The sequence below is a fragment of the Prinia subflava genome, chromosome 3 (genome assembly GCF_021018805.1).
Source record: "Prinia subflava isolate CZ2003 ecotype Zambia chromosome 3, Cam_Psub_1.2, whole genome shotgun sequence".
Taxonomy (NCBI): Eukaryota; Metazoa; Chordata; class Aves; order Passeriformes; family Cisticolidae; genus Prinia; species Prinia subflava.
Genome location: NC_086249.1, coordinates 66,166,217 through 66,192,863, shown reverse-complemented (window position 1 = coordinate 66,192,863; position 26,647 = coordinate 66,166,217). Strand labels below are relative to the sequence as shown.

At 40.2% G+C, this 26,647-nt stretch overlaps 1 protein-coding gene across 1 annotated transcript in view; it reads right to left on the bottom strand.

The window, feature by feature from the left end:
• The window catches only part of GPC6 (glypican 6), a 727,192-nt gene that overhangs the window by 3,590 nt on the left and 696,955 nt on the right, over nucleotides 1-26,647 (bottom strand). Inside the window, exon 7 of the mRNA XM_063392301.1 lies at nucleotides 6,961-7,097. Within this exon, the coding sequence (XP_063248371.1) occupies nucleotides 6,961-7,097 (137 nt within the window). The remainder of the gene's footprint in view (nucleotides 1-6,960; nucleotides 7,098-26,647) is intronic.

Below are 26,647 nucleotides of genomic sequence, written 5' to 3'. Positions count from 1 at the left end.
AGGATGGAGACCTTGGCAGGCAGGGATGCTCTGGACTGCAAAGGAACAGCATCTCCATCTGTCACACGTCTCTACAAATGAAAGGGCTGCTGTAGATAAATTACTCAACCCAGTAGTAAATCAGTGATTTCAAGGTGCACTTGATTAAAAAAAGCAAGAATGTAAGAACTGAACTACTGGCTCAGAGAGGATGACTGTCTTGCTCCATATCCTGTCCGTGACGATGGCCATAGCTGTTAGTAGCTACAAGTGATCTGAATTGCTAAATATTTATGTGGATTGCTTTCCTTGTTTATGAAGGGTTAGCAGCTCTTTATTGCAAGCTGTCCATGAGAGCGAGTCTGAAGGGCAGCTCACAGACTTTGACTGATTTGTGTTTGATTTCATTTTGTCTCACCATCAATAATAAAAGAAGAATGTACTGACTTAAAGCAATTAGAGAGTGCTCTGGTGTGTGCATTTCATGAAGGTTCGTATTTTGCACTAGTGTGCATCTTATGTCCTTCTCAGGACCATCTAACTTTAAATGGGGCGGCCCATTCAGTGATCTGGCCAGACTGTCACACACCCTGCTTTATCTGCCCAGGATCTGGTGATCCCCAAAGCATTCCTGGGAAGTGTACCTCACTTAGGTGTGTAAGGGACATGTAGGTCACAAGAAATCCATGGCCTTAACACTGCCTAATCACTAGCTGGATACTCAAATTCCCTTGGCATTTAGGACACAATAGCAAAAGAATTAGAAAGGCTGAAAACAATTTTTTAGGTTTATACACATCCCAAATCTTTTATGTTCAAATGCAAATGTCTGTGCAGAAGCAGAGTCCCACTCCCACCAGACCTAGCCACCACCAGATCCAGTCACAGCTAGTCAGGAGTTTATTCATCAGTGGAGTAGGCACAGCTGTTAGAGTCCCATGTGCCTTTGGCCAAATGACTAGTTCATTATGTTTCATCTGCTGGGATTTCCTTGCATAAACATAGACAGCTGGTGCCATTTGAATGCTCTTAGTTATCCCTCCTCTTCTTGTCACTAGCTCTGAAAGGTGAGTTCTGAAGGGTGAGCTCTGAAAGGTGAGGCTGTCTGGATCATATCCACAGGCTTGAGGGGGAGGTCCTGGACATCTGGGGCATCTAAAGTTATAGTGTGTGTCCTTAGGCAGCTGAATTGAGTCTTGAATGCCACCTTAACCACAGGGTTGTAGGCTGTTTGGCACCATGCTGCCACTCCAGTAGGATTTGAATATCCTGTAGATATTCAAGGGTCTAATTTTGCAGTTCCATGAAGGTGCCTTGACTACTTAGACCATCTACCATAGCAGTAGATAAGTGTGTTCAGGCATAGTGGAAAACTGCCTCTTGGAGTAGACTGACAGGATATTTGGGCTTTTTTCGGATACCCTAACATTGTTGCTTTAAAAAATGCCCAAGCAATTTTAGTCCAGGCTCTGGTCCAGAGGGGAGGCAGTGTCCTGTGTCACACTCATCCCAGGTGGCCTAGAGTCTGCAATGACAGTACAACTGCATAAGCAACACCTTCCTTATTGTCTCTCCCTGCATTTAAGTACCTGAATTTACGAGTTTGAATGTGTAGCTGGATTCTGCCCTCATTTTTGAACTAGTTTACCTGCTTCTTTGGGAGGGGGGAGGGGAAGAAATCAGAAAAGTCTATATTGAATGCAAGATCTTTGGATAGTTTTCCTTTCTTTAAAGGACTGATGCAGATATGAGAACATGCAGCCCAAGGTGTTTTGTGAGTGACAGCCTCGGAGAGGCAGCCCGACACATGTTCTGCCAAAAGCATTTTGATGTGTGTGGGGTAGGGTTAAGTCACACTGCGTGGGAAGCCATGTCTTGGGACCATGATTTGACAGAAGATTTGCTGCTGGCTGGGCAAAGTTGTTGAACACAGCTGCTTTTGCTGCAGTTCCATAAGTTGAGACACCCTTGTGAATTTTAAGCTTTGCTGCTGCTTCTGCTCCCCTTAATGATCTATGTATAGGCCTGGTCATTACAAGAACTGTATGCCCATTATAACTGAAGTGCCAACCCTAATCAGTGTCTGTTCTTCACATCCTCCTAGGAAAGACAAAAAAAAACCCCAAAAAACCAAACAAACAATCAAACAAACAAAACAAAACAAAACAAAAAAACAAACAAAAAACAAAACAAAACAAAAAAAAAAAAACCAAAAAAAAAAACCAAAAAAAAAAAAACAAGAGAGAAGCGAGCTTTCTCAACCCTCTGAGTATAGAGAAGCAGAACAATACTGTTTGTTTCTGGTGTTTGCTCCTTGTTCAGCTATGTCAGGATTTTTGTGTAATTTACGTTGCTTTCTAAAATATTAATGCTTTCTGTTCCTCTTAGCCTTTCCACAGTTCTTGCTTGTCTCAGCAGACACGGCAAAGATGTCTTTTGGCACATAATAGCCAAGTACCACAAAGCCTATTTAAAACCACTTCTCTTTTCCCCCTCACTTTTTTTTAATTTTTTTTTTTAATAACCTGTTCATGTTCCACGGTGTCTGCTTCCTTTTCAAGTCTAAAAATGACTGATGAATCTTTCAGGTCATGTATATAAAGCCTGTAGAATTGACACCCCCCACACATAAAAAACCCCTCCAAAAACAAAAGGAGGAATCTTCTGATTTTTATAAAGGATCTGTCTTAAAGGAAAACATTGTCCACATTTTGCTGCCACAGCAGCTGCTTACAGTACAACTGGGGCATGCCACCTAGGCACTACTGGAGTTATTCCAGGTGCACAGAATTGTAGGCAATAGAGTACAAAGCACAGCACAGGCTTACTCAGGCTGGGCTGGGTTTAGACAGTCATGTCTGGTCCAGAAAGATAAGTGCAGTGGAAAATTGGCTTGTTTGGCTAACTAATTCACCTCATCTGATTCTGTTTGCTCAGGAGGTAATCCCAGAGGATATTTTCAGTTTAGTTTTTTTCCTCCATCTTGGAGAAAAGCTTGAGGAGACACAAGGAGAGGCAGAAAATGCCTCACCACCAGTTTGTTGGAAGATACAAAATAAACTAGAGCCATCAATTAAGAATAGTGAGTTTTCACACTTGCTGAGAAGTGGTTTATTCCCGTTTTCACTAGTGGTGCTAAACAGTTATCTGTGCCTACCTCCAGCTAAAGGACACTCAACTCATTGTCACTGCAAGCTTTGCTGGACAGCAGTGAGCAACTTTCTCAGGGCAAACACTGATCTGTGAGTCTTTTTTCCCCACCTGAATTTCACCAGAAATTAAAAGCTCTCTGCCACAGAAGTAGACACTCATAGCTTTGAGCTAGATATTGAAAATTATAAGTGTTAATTTTTCCTTTTATTCCTTAGCTTTCTCTAAGTTTTTCTTTTTGTTTTATTTTTCTGTCTCATATATTATTCTGTTTCTTCTTCTGTTTGGAGGAGTGATAGGTTCCTTGTGGAAAGGAATGCAGGTCTCACCTATTCCATGGGTTATAGCTTTTCAGAGCTAGGACTTATTAATACCAGTCTATAGCCCTGGTGAGCATAAGCACAATCACTCAGATGCTTTGGTTGGAACAAGCTGGCTGGGTTGGTTGGAGCAATTCAAAGTTATTCTCTTGAGCATCACAGGTTTCCATATTTGGTTGCTGTTCTTACTTCAGTAAAAGTCGTATATTCAAGGACTAATACTTTGGACTTGGTTTAAGTCCTAAAGCCTGACTTTCCATCATTCTTGGGAAAATGTCTTAATTTCTGAAGAATACCTATTAGTGAAGATGCCCTCAGGTCTTGTTAAGAATTTAGTTGCATGTAGGGAGGGAGGTAAATTTTCAAAGTTTGATCTTAATGTTGATCCTAAATAGCTTTCAGAAATCTGTCTCTGCACATCTGGCAGAAGATGTTAATTCTTTAAACATAAAATTATGTTCATGTTCTTTTGTGAATACAAATATGATGGAGAAATCCTGCTGAGCATCTCTCTAAAAGGCACTTTGTCTGAAGTAGCTATTATTATTACCTTTAACATGGATTTTTCAAAAAAAGAGATTCATCCATCTAATAAATATTTTCTCATTTCCACAGCACTTGGTTTCTACGTGATGTGACCTGATTAAAGCCGTTCTTCGTACAGGATCAGCAAGGAGCCAAGTGCACCCTTCCAGAACGCCAAATGGATGACTCTGTTGCCCCATGATTACTTGTGAATTGGCGACCTTCAGCGGGCGACCTGGTGTCACTGTAAATTAATCATGGCAGCAAAGTGATATTTAGGGAGTGTAATAACCACAAATGACCTTGGTGTAATGCCTCCCTCAGGAGAAAGCCAGGCTCTCATTCTCTGTGATCTCAGGTTTGCAACTCTTTCCCCCTGTAAAAGCAGCATCAAAAGGTGATGTGTAAAGTGAAACATTAGGCATAATGTCTATCTGGCAATTCGAAGTTTCTAAATCTTTATTTCAAAACAGGATGTGATAAAAACTCCAGCAACAATTTCCTTTCCCAATGGTAGCCAACACCACGTTGTCTTCTTAGTTACAGTATTAATGTCTAGGAAAACAGGAGGTGGCTAAATTTCCCTTTTTTTCAATCACAGGCTTTTGTCATATTCTCTGGAATTCAACATGCAGCTCCTCATATAGCACAGGGGTGCTTATGACAGCTGACACATTGAAGACAGAGATATAGATTTATATATGAACACTGGCCAGATTTTGCTATGCTCATTCTTGTGAGCTAGTATTTGATATCAGATACTAATCAGTCTGATCAAGGAAACCTTTATTTTTTTTCATGCTGCAGTAAAAGTCTTTGTCCATCAGTCAAGAGGTGATTTTGCATTTGGAGCTAATTATTTTCAACATTGTTTTTAATACTATTTCATATACAGCCATGGCATTCTGTGGTGTTTCTCTGATTTATTACTATTGCCACCACCTGAAGCATTTATTGAATTCTGTTATTAAGACTATGATGATACATTTCTTTGTGAATGGATATTAAACAGAAAGTGGGCAGAGGAGCAGTGGCTGGACCTGCTGAAATCGCATCTTCAGGTGATATTTTGAAACTCTTGCTCTACATGCAGTGAAACATTTGTGTTCAGTTACCAAGGAGATTATTAACAGAGGACTGCTCTCCTCTCTCCAGAACATTAATCTCAGATGGCATCAGGAAAAAACCCAGGTTTCTCATAAGATAAATTCTGCAAAAGAAGGGTGACAAACTGTATGCATAAAATTTACCTCCATAACTCCCAACAAATGTGGAAGCTGTGCCAAACCCTTCAGTGCAGGAGCAGAAGAGAGATGCCAAGTATTTGCCAGATGTGGTTCACACACTAGTGTTGGCCATGGAAGCCAGGAGGAATAGACAGGTATTAAGGGATTTGACTGCTCTTTTGTAGAAAGAGTAGCACACATCTCCTACTGACGCATGCATCCCAATGTGGCTCGTGGCATTTAGTTGGGATGCTTTGAAACTCTGTTTAATTACTGGTAGTGCACTGGCCTGGGCTCATGTATTTCAAAGCTCAATAACAAGAAAGGATAAAATAGAGAAAGAGAAACTGCACATTTTTATTTCTCTCTTCACACTGTTCCTTTATGATAAATTCTGTAATAGCCAGATGCTCCTCCTAGTATTTCTCTGAATCCCCAGGGCTTTCTCTGGATCTGGGACTTAGCAACTAAGCAATGGCTCATGCTTTTGGACAGATTTGCTCACATGCATCCAAAAGTGGATTCAAGGAGCTAGCAGTATCCCAAACAGCCCCCTCCTCTTGTCTGTAAAATGAATTCCTTTGAAGGGTATGTAGTAAGGCTAGGAAAAAATTATGTGCATTCAGTATGAAACATCCCCCTGTACATTGTACTCCTTATCAAAAGGATCAGGTGATGAGATGGTGGGGTGGGTGCAATCTATTTAGGCATCTGTCCATCCATACATCCATGTAAAATGACACTGAGCACGTTTCTAAGTTTTTTTCCTATCTTATTTTCACTGGTTTTATATTTTACATAGTTGTCTCACTTTTTTTTTCTATTGTTTGTTTGTTTGTTTGTTTGTTTGTTTGTTTTTGGCTCATTTTTATATTGTCTTCATATGTATCTTCAGGTAAAAGGAAAATAAAGGTTCCAGTCCCTGAGTGCCAGAAATAGTCACTTCTCTCAAGACTCAGCTGTCACCAGACACTCAAACCTCTCCACTCCTCATGTGTACCCAAAAGCATAGGAAACAAAGCCCCTGGCATGGTCCCCGAGCCAATTCCTCCCCCTCTCAGCAGGGATAATCAGATCCTCTCCTCTGTCAGCTGATGAATCCACACTGGGACTTTTGGAGACACCTGCTCATCTGCTGGCTCCTGCTCTGCTGTAGCCTGGGCCAAGTAAACTTCAAAATTAAAACTCACAGAAAACTTGTCACAAGCAAGGGCAGATGACCACAGTTATCTATGAAGAAGTAACAGAAGGTCAAATCTTCTACACAAGATAAGTAGGAGTGCTACATTTATTCTCTGGTGGTTATTCTTCATTCCCCGCGCCCCCCACCCCAGTAAATAGCCCTAGGCTTTGCCAGCCAATAGCAACTAGAGTTGAAATTCCAATTTCTGTTTCATCCCAGTATGATATCCCAGGAGTGCAATTGCTTCACAAGCTGTCAGTCCCAACACAGGGATGCTAAATGGACCTAAAGAACTCTTTGAAATCTCAGTATAAATTATCCTTCTGGAGCTGAACCAATGCACATTTTCTGCCTTCACATGCTGACACTCTGTGCACATTTACCCTGACTCACACTCTGGCTTTAATGGCACTTTGACAATAAGTAATCTTGGCTACAAGCTGCATGTGGACAATGACTTGTTCTCCCAATTTCTCTTTCACCCTCATGAAGAGTTTTGTGAAACACCCTCAGTTTCATGATTGCCTCAGGCCAGATGGGGTTTTGGACTGGGTGGGGTGGAGAGGGGCCACCTCACCTGGCCTTGGTGTGGCCGTTCCAGCAGTCCTCCTCGACTGACGGACCGGCTGTCACTCGCTCGTCCTTGCATATTGTGTAGGGCAACGTCGACCAGAACTTTTTAGAGACCTTTAGCTTTTCTTTAATGTCTGTTACCTGATTAAGAGACAAGGAGAGGGAAAACAGATTAAAAAACATCAGCTACACTAATTATAATGTTAAACAATACATTGTTTAAATTTGTAATGGTGATGATGGTGAAGGTTAAAAAAGCTAAAGGTGCTAAAACTTAATTTCCTGTGTTTAAAAACAAGACACCCAGCATTTGAGTTCAGAACATACAAACAATCAAAGTCACCTTTTTCCACAGGCAAGACATTAATAAAAGCATGTTGCATCTTGTGCTTCCTAGTCTCGATTTGTCTAAGGTTTTCTAAATATACACCTTTTTAAGAATTAATATGCCTCACAGTCTACTGAATGTGAATTCAGTTAAACAGTGTGCATCAGATAAACCTGCCAGCTTGGTCATGTCTTAGAAAAATATTATGTAGACAGCTACACGTGCAGATTCTAAAGAAATGGTGCAGTGCTGAGCTGATGTTGAACTGATTTGAGAAACATGGGCTGAATACATTGCAGTACATTTGGATCTCAGTTACAGTGAGGAGTCATGCAGAGACTGCATTCATCTTTGCTATTATGTGTAGATAAATATCTGTAGCTGAATACAGAATCCACATGCAAGAAATGTTGGGACAGTATTGAAACAGTTTCTTTACCTTATAAATTCCTTGAACAATAATTTAATTTGGCATGATTCAGGTGGCAAGCAGGAACAAACTGAAATTCCAGCATCAACTTAATAAATAAATGCTCTGGCTAAAATTTTTTCAGTTCTTGTTTTGTGTATGGTATGCTAGAGTGGAGAAATCTACAAGAACAGATAGAAAAACAACAAAGGACAGACTACAAAGGATGAATGCTGCCACTGTTCTTATGGAAACAGATGCATTTCACATTATGTTGTAATAGGATTTAGGGGAGCTTGTTGAATAGCTTTTAAAGGAAATCACTAAGCTTTGTTCTTTAAAAAACCAAGAAATAAAAGCTTTCCATTCCTCCATTCAATTTTGAGATTGTCTTTTAGTTGTTGAGGTACAATACTGTACTCAGCTTTTATCTCTTTTATCTTTTTTTCTCGGGATGTGATAGCTCTCCTTGTAACTGGCCCATGCTGCTTTGCCATGCTTAAACTCTGTGGAATGTCACTTTATAAGCCAGGAGATAGAAACAGCTGAGGATGTTATTTCAGAAGCACTGTTTGAATTTTCATCCACAAGAAATAAGTAGGGCAGTATTTTTCTGTATGGGTTGTTGACAGTGTTTCTTGCCATGATAGACACCTTATAAATCTCCTCCACACCCCTTGCCAAGCTCTAGCTGCTTTGCTTTCACATGAGATACTAGTGGCATTTGCAAGCCTTTAAAGTCTTGATAGGGGAGCCCTGTCAAGCCAAAAAATAAATTCCAGTTTACAGGCTGTGAGCAAGGCTTTGGCAGAAGTGGAGAGGGTCTCAGGATGCCTGCCCCTTTCTCATGTCTTTGGTCCATGGGACCAGGGTTTTTGGGGCGATAGCAATCCCTCTTCTTTCTTTGCTGCCCATTTTGAGGGTAAAAACCCCAAAGTCTCTACTGGGAGAGCTAACCAGCACAAGCAACTCAGTTAAACTGCCCATTGTTCATGGTGTGTAAATTCATCCTAGGACACGGTAAGAATAGAGAAATTCTATAGAAAGTACAAGGAAGAAAGATTATATGGTGGAGGATCCATTAATATAAGTTTGGTGAACATAAAAGTCAAAGGGATAGATTTTCTTATTATTGCTTTTGTCTGGATAACTATTTACACAAGTAATCTGATTGACATTGGTGGTGAGTAATTAGCTTTCAGAGCAATAACCTCATTGCTTGCTGGAAGTTATGTAAAGCTATTCAAAACTCAGATGTTTAGAGGTACGTTCAGATTTTGCCCATAGTCAAATTAGAGCTGGTGCTCTTGGACTTGCAGACTTCTTTTTTCAACAAGTGATTCAATACCTATTGGAAAGTGGTTTTCCCTCCAACCCTTCTAAGGGCTGTAATTTGGAGTAGAAGCCTTTTTTTTTCATAGAGGCCAGCAAAAGAATGGAGAGAGATTCTCACAGCTCACATGCTGCACATGCTCTCCAGATACACACTGAAAATCAAAATGAGGACTCCCATTCCCCAGTCTCTTCTGAAGCTATTAAATGCTGTCTGCATTCTCTATATTAGATAACAAATCATTAAATTTCCTTACAGATTTTTCAAAAAAATTGTGTTAAGGAACTGCACCTGATAAAGTAAGATGGTCTTACTTTACTCAGGATTGTTAGTAAATGGCAACCAATCAAATCTTAGAGGCATCCTCCTGAGGTGCCATTCCCATTTTAGAGCCTGGGGGGAAGCAGTCATTTGCATTACTCACAAAAGGCAGCAATAGTAAAAATGACTACAGCTTAGGGAAAGGTTACCATTTACAGCCTCTCAAGATGCCTCTGATTCAGGTGCATTTTAAATTTTTTTTAAATATCCTTCAGATATTTCCCTTCACAGCCCTCTCCCACCTCACACCTTCCTATTGCATTATTTCACCATGAAACTTTACATAACTTGTGTGGACTCAGTCTCTGAAGTCTTGCCCTTTCCTGTTGTCTGACCAGAGCTCTGTTAATCCTCAGTTTTTAGCACTGGAGTTTAAACAACAGTCTAACTGGTTCCTCTAACCTTATCCTGCAACTTCCTGGAAGTGCAGTGTGGTGTCTGATGATGGCTTTGCTAAAGGAATTCTGAATAGTGATTGTTCACTTCCTCTTTTAGGGAGTAGCCTGATGGCCACTTCTGTGAGATGAATATTTGGGCAGCCAATGACTTTGGAGTACTTTTAATGTAACTTTAAATGCAGAATAGAATTAGGAGATGTAATCCCTGTGACATGTTAAACTTTTGCTTGTGGCTTTCAGAGGCTTCAGTTCTGGAATCTTGTCAAGCATGACCACAAAAATTCTCTTATTAGTCCCCATGGTTACACATGTTCATGTGCACATGGTTTTGATCGCCATCAGCATTTAAAAACTATGTAACAGATGTACACACCCTTGAAAATGAGACAAAACCCACTAAAGACTCAGTTAACATTGCTTACTTATGATTTATGAAGTCAGACTACTGTATTCCCTAGTGACCTGTGGCCTTGTAAATGATTCCTTGGTATTTCCCATTCTTTGAATTAAAGATTAACTTTCAAGCTTGGTTAGGCTTCTGTGGAAACATTTAAATATGAGACATATGCAGTTTTGATATTTTACATATTTTCTTTCCACTTGCTCTGGCAGAGATTTATAAGGATTAAGATGGCTGGATATCTCTGGCTGTAGCTAGCCTGATTTTCCCTAGTTATCTTCCTGACATAGCCTTGATATTATACTGAAATACCCCTTTTTCAGCTACTTTGAAGGTGTGAAACTTGTTCTGAATCACAATACTTTCTCGTAAGAAAAAGATACAGCAAGAACCACACACAAAGAGTTAAATTTCTAATCTATTGGAGACATAAAAAAAAGGATACTAAAATAGCCTGTCTTGATCTATAATTGCTAACAGAAGAAAGGCATTACTGTGTAAGTGAGAAAAGTTAAATATTTGCATAATTTGCAAAGAGAAATTCATATCCAGAGTTATGGGAATGGTATAGCTACACAGCCTACATTAAGAAATACAGTTTATTTCATATTTCTGAATTTCTGAATATTTCTGAATTTCTGAATATTTCTGAATATTTCACTGACTTCTTACACAGCCAAGTCAGTCACTTGTCATGCAGCTCCTCAGCAGAACTTGGAAGAGCACCCATGAGCTCAGTCCCAGGCCTACCAGCACGGGCCCAGTTATAAGCTAAATCAAGCTGACCCATGTTCCTGTCTTGACTCACCTTGCATGCCAAAGTCATGAAGTGAACTAAAAGCAAACCCATCACTTTAGTAAGAATCAGACCCTAGAATTCCTTGCTTTATTTCAGCACATTTGGATGCAGTAAGAATTCAAAGTAAGTTTTGAATATACCATGTAAAAATAAAAGTGCTGAGTACCAGTTTCATAAGGCATGAAAGACTGCAGAAAGACCCTTGCTTGTGGACAGGCAGACAATTGCCAATGGAATCATTTTGCCTTAATTTCTGGTGCAAGAATGTTTCTTTGGCAGTGTGATAAAGTGTGTTCTGAAGCAACTGGGCACAAAAAGCAAATTTTAAATGAAGAGTTTCTAAAACAATTTTTTAAAAGTAAATTCCTTTTCTTTTTCTTTTCGTCCTGCTCTGCCAAATCCTCCCCTGTCAAGACCATCTCATATTCTTTTCAGATTTATCATCCCTACCTATATAATTCCTTCTTTCAAAGATAAAAGACTAATAGAAGATGCTAAAATTGTGTTCAAAGATGGTGAAATGCACACAAACCTGACATAAGTTCAATGTAAGACATGAAATCAGATAATATGGAGTCTTTATGTTAAGAAGAAATGTTTCCATTAAGCTCTTCCCTCTACCTGATGTTTTTGAATTGCATTTTTTTCTTGTTTGTTCTGCAGTTTGGGAACATTTTCCTTTTGAAGTGAAAGCATATTCAGCTTGCCTTTCTGTCAATACCTTCTCCTTACAGATGCTCAGAGATGTCTTGATACAAAATCCATTGAGAATTAAGTCTTTGTGACCTGGAAAAACATACGTTTCTGGTTGTTCATGGGAAGTGGCTTCCCTGGGGTACTGGGGTGCCACCCCAGATGTTGTACTGTGGGTTGTATGTGGCAGCAAAGACACTTGGCAGATGTTTCAAGTGCTGCTGCTGCTTCTGATGCTTCTGATGGGGTGATGTAATTTCAGGGACTTCAGGCCGTGTATGTAAAATGTATCCTGCCAGTGCGCCACACTGACAGAACAGCTTACAGACAGTGAGTGGAAAGAGTTGTGACATTTTGTCTCAGAGAACAGACATGAAAGCAGCCATCACAAGCCCCGTTTGTGTTTGTGCAGTTCCTTTAGTCACAGACTCCTTTGCCCTTTCATTCACAAGCAACATTTAACTAATGCCACTTCATCATTCTACATTATTTTCCAGTGAAGAACCAGACAAGTTTTTTGTTTGCCTGCTGCTTGCTTTGCCCTAGAAATGTCTAAGACACCGAGCCACTCACTCAGCACCCTTGCAGTCTTTATTAAAAATAATTTAGACCTTGTATAATGGTGGGCAGCTGGATAATGGATTTGTGGGTATGGTCCTTGAGCATCTGAGCTGCACGTGGAGTTGTGAGAGGCATGCCCTTCATCATGGGCATGGCCAGGTAAGAAGAACAAACAGTTCAGCACCATCTGATTTGTGTTCTGCCGTACCAGCAGAAAGCTGCGCCAGACCTTCATACATCGATTTATGTCCATTAGGGATTTAACCTGAAAGCATGCTAAGACTAACAGCCAACAATTTGTTTAAAAGGACTAAGTTAGCAAGCACATATTATATACTGTTTCTAACTAAGTTGTTATGTTTGTATGTCTGCTCCACATGTGTGTCAGAGTCAGGGCAAGAATCATATGTCACAAGCAGCTTAGTATAGGACAGCTGGGAATTTTAATTGGCACACAGTTTTCCCTGTAAAATGGGCTTAGTGAAAAGCAGTTAACTGAGTTTTAGGTGCTGTCCCCCAAGAAAGATGTGTCTCCTGTGTGTCCTTTGTTACTTCTCTCATCTTCATATAGATATCTTGGAGGCACTAGGCATTTATGTTTAAACAACTGAACTGGGCTCCCTCTATCTCATCCACCTATTTAGCTAAAGAGGATCTCTCTTAGAGATTTTATTAAAAGCGCCTTCATTTCTCCACTGATTAGATGTAGGGAACTTAGGCACACATTTTTGTTTAGAATGGCTCATTAGGTGCCCAAAATTTCAATGCACACTAGGTACTTCAGTGATGGTGACTCACTTCAATTATAAAACAAGGGAGGCACAACTTTATTTGCTCTATATGGAATTTTTTTTCCCATACATTATACATTTCCATACTTTCTCACAAAATAAATTTAAATGCCAAGCAGTTGCCAAACCACCATGCCCTTGATAGTGGATTATTTTCAGCTGTTCAAGCAGTGAGGCGTGTGCCACATGGACTCGGCAGGATTCGAGCATCGCGTTGCCCCAGCTGCCGGGGAGCACCCTGGATTTGGGGGCCCCTCGAGATGGCAGTGTTGCTCAGTGTTTGTGCTGCTGCCAGCCCCCTCAGCACACCCGCTGTGTTTCCCAGAGAATAAGACCGTAGATTGTTCCGCTGAATATAAAACTGACAACCCTGTTATTTTAAACTCGAAAGTGACAGGCTGTTATTTTAATGAGGTCTGCCAGTGCCAAGGTTAACCAAAGCTTTATTTTCACTACAAAACATTAAGGCTGTGGTTCTAAAAAGGGGGCTGTGAAATTTTATGGTTATTGATACTTTCTCAGGGCACAGAAATTCTGAGGATTTCACCCAGGTCTTCTTGCTCAACAAATGTTTTTTGGTTTTCCACCTTTTTTTTTCCCCCTGGCTTTATGACTTTAAATGGTCCAGAGCTTTACCAGTAACTGCCTGCTCATGATTCATGTTTCTGAATCTGCAGAAAAGCAAATGACAGCTCTTCTAATCAGGAACTAATGCAGAATCCCAGTTATAAAGCACAAATGAGTGCCTGGGTAATTTGTGAAATAAAACAAATGAGCCAGGTGACTTTAAAAAGCAAGACTTTTCTCATCAGAGTATTTTAAAGTAAAATGAAAGGCTTTTTTGCTGTCATTGTCTCCGAGAGCTATCACCTCTTTGACAAGAAAAAGTTAAGACCTTTAATAACAGCAAAGAATGGCTATTAACCTTACTGGAATTCTCAGAATAACACATATATAAGTTCAGAGAGTTAGGGTGCGTTCAGCTTCCACCCTAATACTCCTACACTTATGTATCTACATTCACATCACAATCCCCAGAAACCCAGCACTGACTCACTTAAGTTTCTAGTGCCATTTGAGACACCTGCAGCGATCTGGGCAAGTCCTGTAATTTGTGATTTATATGTGACCGCCCAGGGTGCTGTCTTGGATGACCTAGTTGAATTGTGTTTCATTGAGCTTTGACCCGAAACAGGCATTTTAAAACAATCCAGGTTGCCTACTGCATGTTTTTCCGGAAAATAATTTGCGGGTCTGCATGAGGACTGACATGACCTCGCAGAGGGCTCCTTGCCATCTGTGGCCCAGGAATGCTGGTGTCACATCGTGGGTTCTCTGGCAGCAGGGGCCACTGCCATTGCTCGTGTAGGGGCTAGACAGTCACTGCTCAGAGCTGAAAGCCTTGTGCTCCAAAACAGTACAAGTAAGGCAGGCACATGCCTTTGGCATGGCTACCCTTCTGTGTCTGAACCCGCACCCTACCTCCAGCAGTCTCCACAGCCCTGCAGAGAGTGCAACGGTGTCTCACACCATCAAACGCACTTTCTCTTTTAATAAAAACAGTGACTTTTTGTTTACAGTCAAATAGAGCCTGACACAAAACTCCTCCCACATTCAACATTCATTTTGGCTGGGAGAGACAAAGGGCAGAAGTCTGTCCAATGGTGGAGCAACCTGGCCTAAATGTCCTTTCCATAAATGTGTCGTCCTTTCCATAAATGTGTCCATTTAAACTCTACATTTTGACTCCCAGTAAATAAAAACATTGTTTTCGGAAGGTAGAAGGTACTGGAAACATCAATGCCCTGAAATGGAACTCTGTAGAACCTGAAACAGCTTTCCTCTTCCCTGCAATACCTAGGAGCAGTGCTAAAAAGCTGGTCTATAAATCTGATTCAAGCAAATCCAAAGCACTCTGAGGAATCAGCTTTTTATTGCAGATAAGTATAAAAGTAGCAACAGAAATATGTTGGAATCTTAAAGATAAAATGCCAGAGGTTTTTCTGTGGCAAGGCTAAGCCGTTAAGCACTGGTTCTTTCTGAACAGTCCTTCATCTCTCCAAGCAAAAATGTTAATAGCTAATGTAAACAATTACTAATAGAGTATTTCAAGCTTACATAGACTTTCATTTGTCCTGGAAACGTTCATCTGGTACCTGTAGTGAAGTGGCTGTTTCTTCTCTTAAAACTCAAGGGTTTAAAAGGACCTGCATGTGTTACAACAGAAAAATAGCTGAAGCCTCCCAAGAGCCATGAGAAGTGTGTGATTTCAAAGGGCAACAAGAGCTGGGATAGGTCCTTTCATAACAGAGCAAGGATAATTGTACTTCATACTTGCAGTAGCCTTACATTTAACTTCACTTCTTCTAGTAGTTACTTCTTGACATAGCTCCTTTTCTTTACAAACTGAAGAAGTTCTCAGTGGACTCTCAATGATTCAAAGTCAAACTTTTCAGGCCCTCTTATCCCAGGGGTACCCCAGGTCCCACAGACTCAGCCCAAGGGAGAGGAGCTGCAGAGAGTAAGGCATTAGAACAGCAGAGTGCTCTTCTCCACATCACAGTCTAGATTAATAATTTTGCCACTATTAATGTTCTGTGGGAACACCCCAAATTTGCAGCTGTACCATGTAAACTCCTGCTTGTTCTAACATCACGATTTATTCCATCCAAAATTAATGCCTGCTAGATTTTGTCCCCCCCTAACATTTCTAGTTGCCAGTCATTCTCTTCTGGAGCTTGGTTTCAATGGCCTGGATATTTTCCTTCTGGATTATTTAAATCCAAATACATACTAATCTGCAGTATTACAAGTAGTGAATATATACAGTCAGGAAAATACGAAAAGCCAGCATACAGGCTTTGTGACATTGCATATGCTCATTGTAATGATGTGTAGTTTTGTATTTTTTTTTGCCAGATTTTCTTTCCAGACTCTCCAAGAAAGATGCCACAATTTCATTTTCAGAGTTGTTTTGGAGATGAGAAAGTTATCAATGAATTGGTGTTAAATCACATGCAAATATAATTGTTAAAACATCTAAGTGAAAATCACAAAATATTGAGAATGAAAAAGGTAATGTTTTCAGAGACACAAAGTTATGTAAAAAGATGCTTCTGGCAGGGTGAGTTGGCTCAGCAGGGGAAGTGCTTACCAGGAAAGCAATGGGAGTCAGAGAGAGCCTTGTAGTGTCAATCTGCTATGTCAATATACTAATGGCTTTCATTGCCTTCTTACTGAGCAGGGGAGCTGAGGTGGAGTTGCACTCTCTTTCCTTTCATGATAGGGTTAAGTGCCCCAGTTACTGGATCCGCACAGAACAACTGCACACAGCTTCCTCACGGCTGCCAGGGACTCAGGCAGATGCAGATAGGAGATGTAGAGGTTGGGTGTGGGTCCAGCTATTGCTGGTGTTCAAGAACCACTCTAAAAGAGGGATGAAATTAAGTCCAGATAGAAGCAAAGTAATGGGGTGTTCTCATAAGATTTTATCCTAAAGCAGCAAATATCTTATGAGACTAATCAATTCCCTGTTTTTTGCCATGGCCGAGAGGAAAGTCATGAATTTAGATATTCTTTCAAAATTGGGGCTCACTCTAATCCTGAATCAGGAAATGGGCCTCTTCTTTGGTTCTCTTTGAAGCACAAATGTGTATCTGGAGTCCTCAGTCCGAGCCCTGTGACTTGGTGAGCAGTATGAATTTAAGGTGCACAGCTCACCTCTGCCATAAATTCAATACACTGCAAAACCATTTGTGCAATCTAATCTGGCCAATTTAAAGAGCAAACACTGATGGATAAGAATGAGCACAGTTTCCAGCACTTGAGGGATACTGTGTGAATTTGAATGAGTCCTCTCTCACAAAGAGTTTTTATTCCAAGTAGAAAAATGAAGAGAAGAAAGGAATACCCCATATAGATAAAAAATAATCATATACCAAGCAAATTATTTGAAATCAGAGAGTCACTGGATAAGCAAAGCATTCCCCTATATCTCTAGTACCATCCTTACAATGAAAACTCTATTTTCCCTTCTTGAATACTGCATCAGGTAAAAAGTTTCCCCATTTCTCCAAACACGTCTACCTAACAGTAGTGATAATACAGCACAATTCAAGCTATATTTAAATCAAGCAGGTAAACACAGCTTGCAACTAGGCTTGGTGTTACTGCTCGAGTATTTGTCGTGGCTCTTGGGCAGGCTTTGTAGCTTGCCATCCATCTCCCTGCCACCACAGGCATGCTGCTGGCATCTGGGAACTCTATGTCACCACACTGCTGAGGGGGATACACCATTTCTGGATGTTGCCAAGGGAAGAGGCTTGAGTCAAGAATAAGCTGTGTATGTAAACTTGATTTTGTATATTTCCTTTTTTTTTTCTTGCACTTCTTTTTCTTTCTCCACATGTACCAGCCTTCTTTCTATGCTTGCACCTTCTCCTTCCCTTTTGTGCTAATGCAAGAGGCCCCAGCATCTCAGAGGCTGTAGGGGTTGCATGGTTCTGCTGGGGTGAGGATGCTGTCACTGGGATATTTCCAAATACAAATGGAAAATGGGAATGTATCTGTTCTGCATCTTCTGCTGTGGGCTGTAAGGGCAGGGTGGGTGGTGAAAGACAAGCTACAGGACATGAAGGAATCAATTTGCAATGGATAGCTAGTGGTCACCTCACAAAGAGCAGTAAAATATTCTTGTCTCATTCTTCCCTAGAAGCCAGGGCGGTCCCTCCTGCTCTTCACAGCTGTCTCTGAGAACAAACAGGTACAGCCGAGCTGCAGAGCTGCCTACAGCTGGCAGGCAGCCTCCTGCCAGTTACCCCTCTTGATGGAAGCAAGTAGTTGGACAGAAGATCGATGCCTGCTCCTCACACACAGGAGCTTAAAAGCAGCCCAGCTCCTGTGCCAGCCCCTCATGATAGAGGCAGCTGTGCACTGGTTTTTTGTTCGACTATTTTTTCAAAGTGCCTACCCCACCTTTGTCTGCTGGTGCTTTTCAGCCACACCAGGCATTCAGTGATCACAGGTTGTGTTCCCACGGTCAGGAGTCTATCATAAAAATAAAGGCATTATAAAAGTAATGATTGCTGCAGTTTATTTGCCTCCAAAAGCTTTGAAATCCATGTTTCAGGGGATTTACTAATAGCCACAAAACCTGGAAAATTGGATTTGTTTTACTGTATGAGTAAAGACCGCAGATTTTAAGAAACGCAGTTTCAGAGGACTGGGAGTGAAAAATCTAAAAAATTTGCAATTTTGTCTATGAAAATATCTCCGAAATTCTTCACAGTTGTCCTAGGGTGACTTTATGATGCTTGTATCTCCAATTGTCTGTTCTGTTTGTGCTGTATATTGAGTTCTGTGCATTTATGATGGTTCTGAGAGAGAAGCAGGGAGAAGGAGAAGAGTGGAGTTTGTTTTGGAGAAATGGCCTGACTCCTCCGTGTGCCGCTCCTGGACTGTGTTCATCTGCAGCACGGACAGACAGCCAGACAGAGATCTCCTTTGCTTTTAGCTAGTTTTAGCTAGCTGAGGCAAAGAGGCTTCCTGGACTGGTGGTTTTTTGTTTTTTTTTTTTTTTTTTGGTGTGTGCGTGTGTGGTTTTTGTTTGTTTGTTTGTTTGTTGTTGTGTGGTTTTTTTGTGGGTTTTTTGGGTTTTTTTTTCCTTTTTGTTGTTTTTTGGTGGGGGGGGGGTTGTTTTGTTTTGTTTTGTTTTTTTTAAATTTTTCTTGGGACTGTTTAAACCTGTTTTGGACTAAAAAACCCAGAGAGACACCAGGCCCTCACCCCTGCGGCCCACTGGGGCCCAGGATCGCATTTCCAGTGCCAGAGGGACTGATAAGAGACTGAGCAAGCCAAGATACACCCACAGCAAGGACTTTTCTCCATTTTGCTATCTCTGGTCTCTTCAGAGCAACTAAAGGTTTTATTGTTTCATATTATTCATTCTTTATGCATGTGGGCATTTGGTTAAATAAATAGTTTTTCCACTTTTCTCTGAGGAAGTTCTTTTCCCAGACCAGTTGGGGGTGGGGCCGTTTGGGTTTGCCTCCCAGAGGGACCCCATTAGGGGGTTTCCTCCCAAATTTGCCCTAAACCAGGACAGCAGTGTAGAAAAAACTCAAAATGGGAAAAAAGAATATACAGCCTCACAAAGGGTAGTGTCATAAAGGAGCTAAAGATAATAATAGAAACATTCACATTTTCTGTCTATTTTTGTTATTTTCCAGTCAGGAGCTCTTCAGCAGACAGAAGAGATTACTCTCACAGAGTCAAAGCTACCATCGATGCTGAATGCATAAAATATAGGCCACTGCCTGAAGAATATTTTCAAGATCCCATAAGGATCCTGAGCTTCATAAACTCTTTTCATTTCTTATCCTCTTAATTGGAGTATTTCAAGAGTGTCATTTGAAAATATGGGATTTGGTCACTTGGAGTAGAAAAGGATCAGGAAGGTAGTGGCATGATGTAGAAGGATCGTGGTTACCCCCTGTAGGAGTTGGTAATGTGAGGAAAGACCAAACCCTGCCACCTCTGCACTGCCTGTGAGAGTAGAGACACAAGCTTGACAGAGAAGAAATATGTGTTTGGCAAGGGAGAGGGAAAATTTCCCTTCTAAAATATTTTCCTCCAAGGGGCTCAGAGCAGTTTGAGAAGTTAAACTATAAGGAAAAATTATGAGGATTCACCTAAAGTAAAAACTCACTTAATTGTTTTAAGCATCAAATCATTCAGCGGTGGGGATTATGTTATAATTTATAACACATTTTTGAGTCGCTGCAAATTTATTTCAGTAGTTCCTTGAAAATTCCCTGACAGTAATTTATGCAGGCCAAAGTCATATTCTGTCAAATGTGTCTCAGGCTATCATATATCATCTGTCCATCAAAGCCAATAACAGTAGACACAGGGAATTTGAAAGAAAAGGAAAAAAAATAATAGAGGAACAGAAATACTTTATAACGAATAAGATAACGGTTGGGATAAAAAAGTAAACAGATGAAAATGGGTTTCAGATAGACTGTTTTTCACTGCTCTGCATCTTTGCATACAAGAGCAGCAGTTCCTAGAGGAGATCTGGTGATTGTGGAGGAAAAGGAGCAAAAGTACAATTGCTCTCAAATGTACAAATGCTCAGAGAGGAGTGGCTTGACAAATTTAAAATCCCTGTAGAAAGAAACAGCCCAGCACCAGTTTTTCTTTATTTAATTGCTATGTACAACGACATAAAGAACATGAAGCAAGTGCGGTGTTCAGGGAAAAAAATAAAAGGAAAATTATATTTATTAGTGTGCCTTTTATTCTGCACTGTTAACACTTTGCTGTTGTGTAAAAAGATTGCCACAAGGAAGAACAAGAAGCAGGAGAAGTACAGAATTCTAATTGAGTTTTTCATGCTAATCAAAATACCATGATGATTGCTCATTCATTTGGCATTTCTGCTCTCCCTGACTCAGCACTCTGAATGGCAACATCCTCCTGTGATATTTCTGAGCAATGGTCTGACCTATGGGTCATCTGCCAGCAGAGCAAACTGTTGTTGAATACCTTGCCCTAAATATCAAGCAAGCAGTTTCATTCTCTCTGGTTCATATCTTGAGCCACAAATGGGCACATATGAGGAAGACAACTTATTCAGCAGCTATGAGAAGACTTGATGAGGTTCATATTTTTTTTTTTTGTCACAGTGGTAATAACTTGCATTGGAATATAATGAAAAATTCATTACTTCTTATTTTACTGGGATATTTTTTCCTTTTCAAATTTTATCTCTATCTCATTTTCTTCTTCTCTTTGTTCAGCACAATATCTCTTTCTTCTACTGTCTCAGTTGAATCTGTCTGTCCTGCATGGTTGGGGTAACCAGGAGATTGTTGTCTGATAACCAGCTCCCAGGGTTGTGATAGCTCCAGCTTTGGTCTGTGAACACCTGAGGGGAAACATGAGTGAACCCTTGCAAGCATGCAGAGATGGGAGGTGGCTTAAGAGACTCTTCCTTGGCACCCCACACTACAAGCCTGACAGTGTGAGCATAACTAAAGGGCAGGAGATTTGTTGGGTCAAAGCATATAGGGCTGTGAAATGCAGACACTGGCTTTTGTTGGGCTTTTTGTTCGCCAAGCGTGTCCATTTTTCAGGACCAGCATATCATTCCATATGTGTACATAGACATATAATTCCCCTATACTTAATTGCTACTGCATGCCAAAATCATCTAAGTCAGATACTAAAAAATTATATTTCCATCCAGTTTTTATACCCTGGTTTCCTTTCCCAGAAACCAGGAATTACAAAAGTTTTGTGAGGTGTACAGTTGAGTCTTGACATTCTGAAGCTGGTGCTAAGCCAGAGGTGTTAGCCCAGTCTGAGCATCCACAGCAGATGGATGCCGTCGTTTAGCCTTTTTCTGTGAAGTCTGTGTGAGAAAACTCACTTTTAGGTATGTCAAGTCAGCATGCAAGAGGTTAAAGCATATTAAAAAAAGTTTCAAGAAACTTTCCCTAGAAACTAAAGTTGCCTGTAGTCATAGAGCAGATGTACTTCTTTGGAACAGCTATAAATCCTTTGAGTACCCTAATAAATACACTGCACATTCATTGGAACAATGTGCCCCATGGATTTAAACTGCATCTTATCACTTTTTCCTGAAAATAATTATCACACCTATTAGAGGCTATATTTGGGATTTTTACCCTTATACATATATCTACATTCCTCTCTCTAGACAGATATTCTGCCATGAAAGATGTGTGCATTTGCAGCCTGATTTTCTCCCCAAAGAACAGAAATAACCCTATGACTATACACTGGGGCACTGCTTACAGTAAAATCAAGGTGCCCTTGAATATGGCTGGAAGCTACAGGCACTGAAAATCCTACTTTTAAACTCTTCCAGGAGCAACACAAACCTTAGCGAACAAAATACACTTTCTAAGTGTCTCTTTTCATATCAATCCATTGGATGATCATGCCGTAATCACAAAAAAAGTAGCTGAACAAGAATTTCAGAGCAGTATAATCTTGGTGATATTTCTGTTAACTGCTTTTCCAAAACACTATGTTGGTCACAGTTGCTACTTCGGAATGACTTTCTGAGAAACATCTTGACTGAAAAAAAAAATAAAGAAAGCCAAATGAAAGCTCTATACTTCAATATTTTTTAAAGACTTGACAAGCTAGATTCAGTGATGCTGCCTAGGTTGGATTCAGATTCTTGGGACACCTTGCAGATTATTTATTTTTTGCTTCTGAATCAGACAACAGCCAGGTATCTGTGCTAGGATCTTTATTTTTCTCTGAAATTAAAAAGGAATTCAGTAAGTAGAAAATATAAAAAACCCCTCAAAACCCTGGAAAAAACCAGACTGAACAACCTTCCATAAGGATAGCACAAAAAAATGAAAAATCCACACATTATTCTTACCAAAAAGAGAAACAAGATGTTATAATAATAGGGATGGGGCAAACAATGCACAGGGCCAGCTCAAGTGAGCCCAGCAGGCAAATTGTAAATAAATTCAATTACAGAAAGAAAGACATGCCTGATAACTCTAGGAATAGAACTAAAAATTCCTTTTGATGAATGTACAATGGATACATGTAATCCTATACAACGAAGAACAAAACTACTATGTGCAGACTAAATTCATATCATGCTGAAATTAATTTTGCATTAATTTGACTCCAAACACCAAGGTTGGTTTTGCTTGAACATGATGAGTGGTAGCTTGTATTGCAGTTCAGACCAATGTTACTTTTATCACAAACAGAATTTTCCCAATACAATACTGGGAGCAGATAGCTCTGGTTGTAATCCTTAGGGACAATAAGCTAAGATATATTCTCTCAGCAGACAGATGGTTTCTAGGTGTTCGCCTCAGCAAAGGAAAAGTACTATTCAAAAAATTAGCAGTAATCCATACTTGGGGACAAAAGCATCCTAGAAAATCCAAGAGTTATTTCCCCATAACAAGCAAAATACTCACAATTCATACTGACATCCTGCAGATAGGTGTGGATGAGATGCTTCACATAGAAAAGTAATGATACTGTGAAAGGCACAAATACTCAGGTTTGCGGGAAGCTTGCAGTACAGTAGTCACAAAATGATCTGTGTATTCACTTGTAAAAAGAAAACTTGTTTATGAACAGCAAAGACAAATGAAAGCATGGCTCCTCTACCAGCAGTAATATTCATGAAGAGTATTTTGAGCTAACATGGAAATACATCACATATAAATTAGCTATGATTTTTAGTGTTTAAAATTTTAAAAATGATAGCAAATGTAAGGCATATTCCCCCTTCCTCCTGCACTGAGAAGTCAAAACAAAAGTACTAATGTCTTTCTAATGAACCCTGTTTTGTTTATCCAGAATCCAAATAACAACATACACAGGCTGAGAGTCAGCATAACCCGCTGTGTTGCAAGAAACTTAAATCAAAACTGATATTAAATCAATGTCCTGATGATTTGCTTCCCCAGAGCACTCTCACTCCCACAACAGGAAGGCTGCTGAAAATTAAAGTAATAGTGCATCACAATACGCATTTAGATTAACTTTATTGGAGCCAGGAACAGATTTTAGCCAGTATTAAGTGCTTAATTCTCAATGACTCTTGTTTTTGGGGGGCATACACATTGTCCACAGACCATCTACTTTACATGAGATGTAAGTTACATCAATGAGTACACCAATCTCACATATCTTAGGCAGGAATGCTGTTGAATGTAGTGCTTTATATGGTCTGCTAAGGGAGTTGGCATGCTAAGTTCCAGGAAGACTGAGGAGAATTGCTGGCCACAGTCCTTCTATTCAAACTGGACACAGTGCAAGATAAAATAATACCAAAATTTCAAACATACTCCATTTGATAGTTCTCCTGTATTTGAAAAGATATAAATGTAAGTATGTTTGTATAAGCACACATTTTAAACCCTAGTATCAGTAATACTAGCCAGTAGACACTGAAGACAGATCTACATTACTTCATAAAAATAGGAAATGGCACAAGCATGGGACCTCAGGTGGTTCATGGTGCTAAATTGTTAACATGTTCCTTGGAACTGTGCTCAATCACTCCAAGTACTTTCTCCATTGCAATGTCCTGGCATGGCTTGGTGGAGAGTTCATTCCAGAGATGGCTACCAGCAGGCAAGGCACATGAGACTGCATATTTATGATATCCTATGCTCTGTACAGCTCTCTAATGCTATCCTGGCAGGCTTTGCCTTCTCTTGCACAACCATACATCTTTCCTGCCACGCTCAAGGGTGCAATGACACACATGCTCAGTTCAGTGCTGCCACATGGATGGATCACGCACAGCTCTCATGTTATTTCAGATTGTTTGAACTAGAAACACACACACACAAAATCAGTATTTTCTAAGACTACAGCAACACAATGTGTGACTCACAGGAGGTCCAGGACCGAGAGGTGTGGTCTGTGGGTGCAGGCAGTTTGCTCTTGTGGAAATGAGTCCTCATCAGTGTGGACAAGGCACAGTTTACATTGCATGGTCTCAGAATGCCAGGATCATATCCCTGTTCTCTATTTAGTGGCATCAATATACCCCTATGGGTAATCCAGGTTGATATTTGCAATGCGTGTGGAAACTCCTCTGCCTAACTTGATGGATGTGGCCCAGTTGCCCAAATGTTGCCATTACTGTTGGAGATGCCCCAGAGAATGCTACCTGGATGTCAGCTGTGGTTTCAGAAGGGTGCACGACCGCTATCACACTGAAGCACTGCTGTGACACAACCTTGTGCCACATGCAGGTGTCTCACATGAGCTACGTAATTTCAAATGGCAGTAGGTACCATATTCAAGCAAATGCATTGAGGTCTGTGTGAGAAATGAAAAAGTTAGGTGCATTCTAAATGCTGAAATATCTGATACCTATGTATCTCGTGCTTGTCTGACATTGATGAACAGCATCTGGGAAGTGCTTCTTTGCCAGTATCTCAGAAGAGATGGTCTGCAGGCTGGGTACAGACCACAGATGGACACAATTAGGAAAACTGGAACTGTGAAGTTCACAGATAATTGGAAATAGAAAATGTAAGAAAAATCATGCTTACTTAAGGCAAAGTGGGGTGAAAACTTAATTGCTGCTATATTTTAATTTGGAAAGGCTAGTGGCAGGAAAAACTATCTCTGTGAACTGAATGTATTTAGCATTTTTGTTTGTGCTTTGGGGTTCACACTTAGACCACAAGAAATTCAAAACTGTGACTTCATGCTCTGAACATCTACTGAATCTTCATTGTGACTCACCCAAAACCTAAGTAAATGAATGGAAATTTTTTATTGACCTCACTGAACTTATTGTTGGGCTCTAGGTTATTTTTTCTATGTACAGTTTGATTTGTGAACATTATCTCCAGGTTTGTTTTAAGAGGGTGTCTGAGTTAATGTGCCATGTCCACATTTGCATGCTTTGGATGAATGAGCAGAGGCTTCCTGCAAAATCACTGTAACAGTCTGCTCAGGCCTGCTGAAAAACAAGGCCATTTGCTGAGAAAGCTGAGTATAGTGTTATTAGCCTAATTGTAGGCTCTAGTAAAGGAATGTGGTGTCTTCTATTAATATGTATTCTGCATCTCCTGTTTACCTGGAACAAGAGTTTGTTAGTTTGCTCACTGATTACAAACTTCATTAACATCACTCCAGAAAAGACAGTCCAATCCAGCTAGAATGAGTTCAAATATACAGACAAATAAAGATGCTTGCTATATCCTAATATGGCTATAATTTCATTGTCTTCAATGAAAGTGCTATTCCAAGAATCATGAGAACCACAGAGGTTCCTGTGGCAGTACAGGCAGCCATGAAAGAGACCGCACATCTGGTGTCTCTGCTATGAAACAGCAGGCTGTCCTTATTACATTTATAGTTCAAAGCTCCTCATGGAGGGTTAAATGCTTTAAATACTTATGACTGATACCATAATGGCAGAGTCTATAATATCTAAATGACATCATCTTAGTGTTCCTCAAAACTGAAGGCATTCCAAAGTGACAGGTACCATAAAGCTACAATTTGTCAAAAACGGACAATATAATTTTTATGCTACACTCTTGTATCTTTTCTGCCCATTATTAGTTCCAATAGAATAGACAACACTGATGATGCAGTCACAATTTAGTAATGTACTTCATCTGCCTTCCAAGCCCAAGCAAATAAGAAACTTTTTTGGTAAGTTTTAATATCTTTTAATTATAACACTGAAACAATCAGTGTTCCACTGATAAACAGTAAAACAAACTTGGATTTGTCCCTCTTGCAGTGATATGTTTGTCCATACTGAATGTAAAAGGGGTGATAGTAAAGTATGTGGAATCTGCTTTCTAGGATTGTCCAGCTGCTCAAGCTCTCAGTTCTTACATCAAGTGCAAATCAAACTGTTGGCACAGAGACCAACAACCGAAGAACACCTGGAAACTGAAGGGAGGATGTCACCTTAAATGCTAACTAACTGGAGGGATGGGACATTTCTGATCACAGGCAGGCTCATTTACAGTCCCAGACTTTATCCCAAGACATTTCAATGCATTTCCTTCATGCTACAGAGTTCATCAAGGAGGATGTTCTTGTATTAGGATGGATGAGAGGTGATGGATAAGCCCCTTTCTGGGAAGATGGGAGGTTGC